This window comes from Propithecus coquereli, unplaced genomic scaffold, assembly GCF_000956105.1.
Source record: "Propithecus coquereli isolate 6110/MARCELLA unplaced genomic scaffold, Pcoq_1.0 Scaffold55, whole genome shotgun sequence".
NCBI classification, from domain to species: Eukaryota; Metazoa; Chordata; class Mammalia; order Primates; family Indriidae; genus Propithecus; species Propithecus coquereli.
In genome coordinates this window covers 2639997-2650182 of record NW_012151396.1, presented here as the reverse complement: position 1 = coordinate 2650182, position 10186 = coordinate 2639997, and the positions used below count along the sequence as shown (strand labels likewise).

Sequence of the window (10186 nt, the reverse complement as noted above, 5' to 3'; positions counted from 1 at the left end):
TTCCATTAACAGTAAATCAGATTGTGAAGTGTTTGAAGTTTTCTACATTTCCTTGGCTACCCTTGACTACAACAGATAGACATGTTCTCTCCTCTAATGAAAGGTACAGTGCCTGACCTATTTCAGGTATTTTTGTTCATTTATAGCCATTAAATGTGGAAATTATTACTATACATTTTCACCAGGAAAAGATAGTCACTGGCTGTGAAAGGTAGTAATGGGCATATATTAATATAAATGATTTTTAGTATTTTAAAAGGCTGGAAAAATTCCTGTTTGCCTTTAATGAATCTACTCATCAAGTTTCTTTTTTGTAATTGGAATCTTATGTAGTCCTTGGTGACATGACTTATCTCTTATTGACCAGATTCTCTTATTGGCCATTGCTTATGACCTTTATTAATAAAAATGGAAAAATTCAACAGAAGTGCCGTCTTGTGGTAGAATATATTTCAAAACTTGTGTTCCATTAGGAGAAAAATTATATTATACCATGTTGTGAAGATTGGGTACCACTGATCTAATCTTATGTAATGGCTATTAATTGATTGCTACCCTCAGAAGTAAATAGCTGATATATAGAAGTGTGGAGAGTGTTTTAATGTCCAGATTCACTTTGTGCAATTTCACTGAATGCCATAATAAATGAGTTGTCTGACTTTTTTGTGTGTGAATCTGGAAATAAAGACCAACTTGCTAGAGCGAGGACCAGATACAGGTGGATGTTATTCGATGATTTTTAATGATGGCGCTTCTAAGGCATCAGTAAATTCTCTTGGAACAAAATATTTAAGAGGTAGCGTGCACATGGGAAAGGGGTAGGGCGCTGTATAATCTGTCAGTTCTGAGTCAGTGCCTAAGGCAGAGATGGTAATAGTTTCTAACGCATGCCTCTGGATGGTGGATGCTGGACGGTGGACTGGGACTGGGGTGGGGGATGAACAACTGCCACATCTCTAGGCGGGCAGAAATTGAGAAGCATCCTCTGTATGGGATGAGTGGAGTCCTAACGTGATTCACCTAGAGTAGGGAATATCAGTAAGGAATCTAATTCCTAGGATTTACCTCTATAATTATTATTTTTTTCTGTCTTATTTATTAATTTATTTAGCAGATTGCATTGAATTCTGTGCCCTTTGACCTCATTGACTTCCTTTTGTAGCATTATGATAGTCTCTGGAGATACAATGGTTAGTTAATATTTAGTTTCTGCCCTTGAGGGGGTCTAGTGGGGGATACAGAGTCAACAAGCAATTGTAATGTCACAAAATATAGACCAATGGTAGAAGCACCTTCCTGGAGTTATTTATTGATTGGGAAAAGATCTAGGAAGGCTTTTCAGGGGAAGTGATGTCTCAGCTGAGACCTAAAGGATTGTTAGTAGAGTCATTATGCCACTAGGCTACTTAGAATCTGGTATAGGTGAATTCTTTTTAAAAATGAATAACACTGTATTTTGTAGCTCTTTAAGAAGTAGTAACCACACTTTAATCTGGAACACCTGCGAACTATTGAAGGATGTTATCATGCAAGATTTTCCTGCTGAGATTTTCCTTCAAAGGCCCAAAATCGTTCAAGTGAGTACCCACTAAAATTGTTTTAGATTTTGAAATACAGACCTTTTTTCAATAAAACGAATTTTGCAGAATAGGAGTTCTGGGGAAGGAAATTTGTCTAATGTATTTAAAAATGAAGTATTTGGCTATTTAAACTACTTATTCATTAACTTATTTGAATAGTTCTTCTAGTAATAGGAGTTTCATTGGACACTTGCAGTCCAGTTTGGCCACCTTGAATTACCATTTATAGATTACCTAAAGGGGAAAATAGACTTAGAAAATTGAGGTTGGGTAGCAGTAACCCTCATTAACAGTAAGAATAGCATGGGTTTTTGAGTGCTACATGCTGGGAAAACAGTAGCAGTGAACAAAATAGATGGTTTCTTTTCTTTCATCTAGTCTGTTGCTTATATAGTAGAGCGAGAAGGATCTAGGGTGGGGGATTGTGGCACGTCCATAGCATATAGTAATGCCTTAGCAGTCACTCCACACGGGGCTGAAGTGGACTCCAGTGAATGGCAGCTCTTAATACATACTGTTGCAGCTGGCAAATGATAGCAGAGGAAAAGCTGTTAATTATCAAAATGTGGTAAAATGATTTAGATATATGAGATGAAAAGGGCTTGCTGTGATTTTGAAAAAGTTTTGTGTAATGTAATGTCCTGAATAGGGAATAATTCCTATCTTTTCTCAGAATCGACAGCCAACAGATTTTAGAAATAAGGGCCAGGTTCGGTTGCTCACACCTGTAATCCTAGCACTCTGGGAGGCCGAGGTGAGAGGATGGTTTGAGATCAGGAGTTTGAGACCAGCCCGAGCAAAAGTGAGACCCTGCTTCTACTAAAAATAGAAAAAATTAGCCGGGCATGGTGGTGCACATCTGTAGTTCCAGCCACTCAGGAGGCTGAGGCAGGAGGATCGCTTGAGCCCAGGAGTTTGAGGTTGCTGTGAGCTAGGCTGATGCCACAGCACTCTAGGCCGGGCAACAAAGTGAGACTCTGTCTCAAAAAAAAAAAAAAAAAGAAATAAAAACACTATCCTATTTAAATTTTATTATCTTATTCTGACCCATCTTCTTCCATTATGCTAAGTCATTTTTGCCCATTTCTGTTTATGTTTTGTAAATATTTGACAACTTCATTTTATTTTTTAATTATTCACTTACTGAGGCTCCACATTTTTTCTGTGAAGTTGAGCACTTTGTTCCCTTAATTATTTTCACTGCTCTTCTTTATTTCAGAGCCTTTTATCTCTGTTGAAACTGGCCTTTGGAGGAGATGGGAAACATCGCCTGGCATTACAGTCAGTGTCCTGCTTGCAGCAGCTGTGTACATGTTTAAGAAACAGGCTTAACTTTCACCGAGATCCAGGTTTTTTCTGTAATAAACAAGGTATTTATTTTTATTCATTAGCCACTGGCATTGTTTGCAGATTCTTCTAAGAACTCCTCATTATACTTACTGTATATACATTTTCACAACACAAACTCCCCATTCCTAAATGTAATCTCATTGCCATCTTTGACTGCAAACTGTGTGATGATAGAATCATCATGCACCTTAATCTTATGCTGGTTTTTTTGTTTGTTTTTATAAGAGACATTTACAAAGTGTTTTTGTTTTTTCTTCCAGATGTATAGAGATTCTATATAAACAGAGTGTTGTTGGAACTTAGGGACTAGGATTCTGAGTATGGCTATTCATGTGGGACTTTGTGCATTTTAGAAAGTTTTATATTGTGTTAATAAATTGGTTTGAAAAATGTTGAATTTTGCTATTTTTATGCAACTTATGATGTATTCAGGTATTATAGCAATGCCACACTTTTCAGAGAAAAAGCACCACCTAATGGCCAAATAGAATACCAGACTGACCTTGACAAAACAATATTTACAATTTAGGATTTCTGTGTGCTTATACAAAAAGCATTGAAATTCAAATATAAAATTACAATCATTTGTCATCATGTTTCACAGTTAATCCCTATTTGGTTGGGAGCTTCACTGATGCTATGCTACTTGAATATTTATGCTTTATGTTGGCTTTATTATAGATCTTAGAGCGTATGGGGTTTTCTCATTAATATTCTTGGGGAGGTTTGGCATTCTGCAAATGACTGATAATAGAGAGCTTCTGGGGACCTCACACTTCAACAGAAAAAGAGTTCTAATGTTGATAAAAATAGCTGATGTCTCTGAAGATTTATTCATGTATTAAATATTTATCACCTACTATATGCCAGCTGATATTCTAGCCTTTGGTGGGAGGGAGTGTATCACTGAACAAACAGATCAGATCCCAGCCCCTATATTTTAGAAGGCTGGGGACAAGTAATAAATAATCAAATTCGTTTGAGATAAGGAAAAGTACTTGAAGGGAATAAAAGGGTGACATGATGACAGAACATGATCAAGGAAACGCAGCTTACTTTAAGTAGGATGATCAGGGAAAGGCTCTCTGAGGAGGTGACCTGAAGGGTGACAAGGAACCATCCACTCAAAGGGCTGTACGAAGAGTGTTCCAGGTCCAGGGAAGGTCACAGGCCTTAAGGCAGCAATGCGAGTGATGCGCTTGAGCAGTAAAGCCCGTGAGAGGGGAGCACAGTAAGCTAGGGAGGCGAGGGCACTGCGGTGAGATCGAGAGGGAGGTAGGGGCCAGAGTATATTGAGGTTTATAGACCTTTGTAAGGATTTTATATTTTCTTTGAAGTGCAGTAAGACGTTCTTACAGAGTTTTTTCTTTCTCTGTAAATGTTTTTACTACCTAATTCTTTTTTTTATTGCAGTAAAACATATATATATATATATATATATATATAAACCATAAAATATACCATTATAACCATTTTTAAGTGTACAGTACAGTGGCATTAATTACATGCACAACGTTGTGCAATCATCACCATTCTCTGTTTCCAAACTTTTTTCATTACCCTAGACAGAAACTCTGTAATCATTAAGTGGTGACTCCTCATTTGCCCTTTCCCCAAAGCCCCTGGTAACCTCTAATCTATTTTCTGTATCTGAATTTGTCTATTCTAGGTATCTCATATAAGTAGAATCATACAATATTTGTCCTTTTATTTCTGGTTTATTTTACTTATAATGTTTTTAGACTTTATCCACATTGTAGCATGTGTCAGAACTTCATTCCTTTTTATGGCTGAGTCATATTCCATTATATGCATATCCGACATTTTGTTTATTCATTTATTTGTTGATGGACATGTGGGTTGTATCCACCTTTTGGCTATTGTGAAAAATAATGCTTCAGTGAACTTTGGCATATAAGTATCTGTTTGAGTTTCTGTTTTCAATTCTCTTGGGTATATACCTAGGAGTGGAATTGCCGGGTCATATGGCATTTCCATGTTTAGCTTTTTGAGGGACCACCAAGCTATTTTCCACAGCAGCTGCATCATTTTAAATGCATTCCCACCAGCAATATATGAAGCTTCCAGTTTTTCCACATCCTCATTAATACTCATTCATTTCTTGCTTTCTTTTTTTTTCTGTCATAGTTATTCTGTTAGGTGTGAGATGGTACATCGTTGTGGTTTTGATTTACATTTCCCTGAGACTAATGATTAATGACTAAGGATTCCCTAATAACTTTTCATGTACTTATTTGTTCATATATTTTTTTGCGGAAAGATCTATTAAAGTCCTTTGCTCATTGGGTTGTTTGTCTCTTTATTGTTGAGTTTTAGAAGTTATTCATATATTCTGAATATTAATCCCTTGATATATGATTTGCAAGTATTTTCTCCCATTCAGTAAGTTGTCTTTATACTTTCTTGATAATGTTCTTTGATGCACCAAAGTTTTAAATTTTGATAAAGTCCAATTTATCTGTGTTTTCTTTGGTTTGTGCTTTTGATGTCATATTTAAGAATCATTGCCAAATCCAAGGTCATGAAGATTTACACCTATATTTCTTGCTAAGAGCTTTATAGTTTTAGCTTTTATATTTAGGTTGATCCATTTTGAGTTAATTTTTTACATATGGTTTGAGGTAGGGATTCTCAGTTTTAGGCAGAGGAGTGCATGGTCTACTATTGTTCTGGTTTGGTAATCTCTAATGTTGTAAGTGAATACCATTGGCAAGTAGATTCCATATAATCAGGTCAGTTAGATATAAATCTAAGGTTGATCTTTACTTTTATTTTTATTCCTGTAGAAGCATTTCTGTTATCTTAATTTTGTTAATTTTTTGGAAGAGTGACACATAATTACTACATAATCAGTAGTCTGTTTTTACTAAGGGGTAATTTTATTCTTTTTTTTTTCTAGACACAGTTTCCCAAAATTCTTCTTTGTCTTATTGTCATGAAGCAAGAGGTACTCATCATTCCCAGAATCCTTCTCCAGGAAGCAGTAGCCCTCGGCCTTCTGTGGTTGGGCGCACAGGCCAGCGACTCAGAGGAGATGGGCAGGATTGGGATGCAGTGTCCTCTAGGTCAGCAGTCCCCAACCTTTTTGGCACCAGGGACAAGTTTCATGGAAGACAATTTTTCCATGGGATCGAAGTGGGGGGGGGCAATGTTGCAGGGACGGGGAAGGTGGAGCCCAGGCAGTGAGGCATGGCCCGGTTCCTAACAGGTCATGGACCAGGCCACCGCTCGGGGGTTGGGGACCGCAGCTCTAGGTTACTGTTGGTGGTGTCTCTGGGAAATTAGAAAAGCCCAGTTAACTTGTGTGTGTGTTAATTTCAGAGGGAGATCATTATTTTTCTCTGTCTTCTTTATAAAAATATTACCACAGATATAGGCCTTGTGTTAAACCACTGGCTTTCATACTTTCTTCACCATGATCCACAGTAAGGATAAATAAATATTACATTGCAACTTAGTACTCAGTACACAAACATGTGTTCTGTGTGTGTATGTTTGTGTATATGAGTTTTGTCCACCAAAACAAAATGTTCACAAAACAGTACTCTGATTTCGTGTTCTACACACTGAATTATACTTTCTGTTCTTTTCTACTTCATATAAAAAGGAATGATGATTATGACCTACTAAGTTGTTTTTACTGGCCATAAATGGAATATGATGTAGTTTAAAAGCATAACTTTAAATGATAGATACATTTTTGATGTATTTTAAAAACATTTTTGTAAGTCTAATCATAATTTAAATGCATACATGTTTACCATTAAAAAGAATGATTAGAGAATATTTTTAGAAAACAAGGACTCCTTCAAGGCATACGTATTATGGTATCTTATTTATTTGTGTAAACAGATTTTCATTTACGAACTTTGCTTAAAGGGGATGGCATGGTATTTGTATGTCACCTTATCCTTAGGCTATAAACATCTTAAAAACATATTAGTCTCTTCTTTAGTGTCATTTTAAAAAATGTTTAGTAAATGAACATTTGTCTGTTGGCTTGGTTATTTTCTTGTGATACTGCTTCTACTGCTACAAGCTAACACCAATTCATGCTTACTGAGTCCATGATGTTATGCCATGTGCTTTGCATACTTTGTCTCCTTTTGGTCATCCTTGTAACAGTACTATAATAAAATTGGTATTATAATCATTTTACAGAAAAACCTGAGGCATAGAGAGATTAAGAGCATTATAGTAGGTAAAGAGCAGAGCTGGGATTGAATAATATGATAGGAGAGCCTGTGCTCTTAGTCCATACATTATAGTTAGGTCATCAGTCATGATTTTTCTTTTTACCTTTCTAAAGCCTTTCTGCCTCATTCTCTAGTGTGCTACATTCCTGTAGGTTTTCACTCTTGAATGTGAACAACTTCCTTATATGGTCTTTCGGAGTTTGAGAGAAGCCAGGTCATTTCCATATTTTGGTATGCTTGGTATCTTGATATTGAAGAAATGACAAAATGGGTATAAAATTTGGGGCGTTTTAAATGTTCAGTAGCATTAGCATATTTCTGTGATTCAGCTTCAATTGTAGGTAATATCAAAAGTCAAAATTTTGAGGTTCTTTGTAAATATGAGATTTAAGCCTCTTTTTTAGCCTACATCATTTTTTTTTTATCCTCACCTCACCACTTTACACCCAACATAAGAATTTTTTAATGAAAAAAGCCAAGGGCTGGGCGCGGTGGCTCATGCCTGTATCCTAGCACTCTGGGAGGCCAAGGCGGGCGGATTGTTTGAGCTCAGGAGTTCAAAACCAGCCTGAGCAAGAGCGAGACCCCGTCTCTACTAAAATTAGAAAGAAGTTAATTGGACAACTAAAAATATATAGAAAAAATTAGCCAGGCATGGTGGCGCATGCCTGTAGTCCCAGCTACTCGGGAGGCTGAGGCAGGAGGATCACTTGAGCCCAGGAGTTTGAGGTTGCTGTGAGCTAGGATGACGCCACGGCACTCTAGCCCGGGCAACACAGTGAGACTCTGTCTGAAAAAAAAAAAAAAAAAAGCCAAGGAAGGTGGGATGTTCCATTTTTTGGGTGCATTTTTAAAATTATATGGTGCTGAATATACATTTCTCATGATGTTTTTCTGGGACTACCCTTTAGTTGCTAATGTTGGCTTAGAACATTTGATGAAAATCACAGAAAATCTAGGAAACTATACGAACTGTTTAGTTTTGCTTTTACCAGTTGATTATAGGAAAGCTTTGCTATAAATCTGCTTGTTTTCTTTTAGAAATGAATGGGTTGTCAGTATTAATGTTGATATGTTTTGAGATCATCTATTTGAAAAGCAAAATATAGGTATATTTTTGGCTTCATTTACAATTTTGAGTCATTTTTATAGAATTTAAATTCATAAATTTGTCAGAGTTTCTACAGATCTGACCAGAGTTATTACCTGAAGCAATAGAGTTGTGACTAGTGTGAGGCTTCTAATATGGCAGGCAGCAGTTATGCTGTAAATGTGTTTGAGGGTTGTTGCCATATGCAGGGTTTATTTCATCTGTTTATTTCACAGTGGAAGTAGCAGTCATGCTCACATAAACTCTAGGATATCTGTCCATTCACCTTTGGATATGGGACACATAGATCTACCGGAGCTGGAAACTGAAGACACATTGGAACTCCAGTTCCAGCAACTCAGTCTTCCCCAGTTCTGTGTCTCCATTCTGGAATCAGCAGTTCCTCTCTTAAGAACAGGTTAGTTTTTGAAATCGTAGTTCTTCTTATACAATTCGTGTTGGTTTTGTATTTTTTTCTGAGACCTTTATTTTTCTTTTATTCCCTTCTGTGTTAGGGCCTTTGGAATCTATATTTACTTATTAATTTCTAAGAACTTAATAAGGTCTTTATTATTTCTTAATTAAATGAGGATTCCTGAAAGGCTATTCAGATGGAGCATCTTCTTATATTTTACGGGTTTTTATTGGTACAGTCTTCTGCTTTTTGTATTGGTATTTTAAATCTAAGCACTGACAATATAATGCAGCTGGAATAAATTAGAGAAAGTAGACTGGCATGAATAGACCAGAATAAAAAAAAATCTTTGGTTTTTGCCCTTTAGAAACTTTCTGACTTGCTCTCAGTCGTTCACTCTTCCTGTTCATTTTTTACTTAAGCCATGACACATGTTAAAAACAAAACCCTAAAACTGGATTCTTACCTTTGTAGTAATTTGTTTTTCTTTAAAAAGCCCACAAATATTTTGGGGTTACATTTTTACTTAGATGTACAAAGTATATTTGAAGAAATGTACTGAAATATATACTGATAGGTAGTTGTAATTTCACTAAGGTGTGGTAACAATAATAACAATATGGCTGATGTCTACTAGAGTCTAGTAATAAAACAACAGTTACTGTGTATTGAGTTCCTACTGTGTTCAGCTATTTATTGTACTTTGTTTTGTGTGCATTATTTGATATACCCTCACACTAGCCCATTTTAGTCTTCCAACAGTGGAAGGATTTTGTCCCCACTTTTACATATGAAGAAACTGAGGTTTAGAGTGGTTTAGAAACTTAGGAGTCAAGCAGCTTAGAGCAGGGACTTGAACCAAGGTTTTTCTGAATCCAAAGTCCATGCTCTTAAATACTGCAGCATTTGGAAGGTAAAGAAAGTTCTGGAAGCAGTAATGACTTTTATTTTCAAAATTATACATTTTTAGCAGTTGATAAACTTGTCAAGATATAAATACAAAACAAGCAAGTTTTTCCCTTTTTAGTTTATACTGGCAAAGTGAAAAATATATCCCATGTTAATGGTTAAATCCTATAGCTATTTTTTGCCTGCTTGAGGTGATGGGGAGGAAAGGAGGAGGAAGGTGTGTATTTGGAAAGCATTTAAAATGTTTTTATCCCAAGGAAAACTGTGTACCCACTTCTCACTGAGTGAATAACTGCTTCCGTGAGTTAGGACTATATGTTAATTCATATACTAATAATGTGAAATGAAAGAAGATCTGAACTTTGGCATGATAAAGTATATATGTTTATCTGCTTTGTATACTGAGAAGAACAGTTTTAGACTTAATGATTTTGCATTTAACCTTTTCTTAATTTGCTCTAAAAAGTCAGATTGATAATTATAAAGCTATGTCTTGGTACATAAAAATTTCTAAATGTTCTCTTGCCCTTTAGTGATAAATTATTGCATAATTTGTAATTGTTCAATATTGTAAGAGATTTCTAAGGGAACTTGCTCCAGCTGTTTTTTTTTTTTTTTTTTTTTT

The 10186-nt window shown here is 35.9% G+C and overlaps 1 protein-coding gene across 1 annotated transcript in view; it reads left to right on the top strand.

Moving 5' to 3' along the window:
* RTTN (rotatin) overlaps positions 1-10186 on the top strand; it is a 243188-nt gene that overhangs the window by 16354 nt on the left and 216648 nt on the right. Inside the window, 5 exon segments of the mRNA XM_012657577.1 lie at positions 13-103; positions 1463-1577; positions 2800-2950; positions 5851-6016; positions 8474-8655. Of these exon segments, the coding sequence (XP_012513031.1) occupies positions 13-103; positions 1463-1577; positions 2800-2950; positions 5851-6016; positions 8474-8655 (705 nt within the window).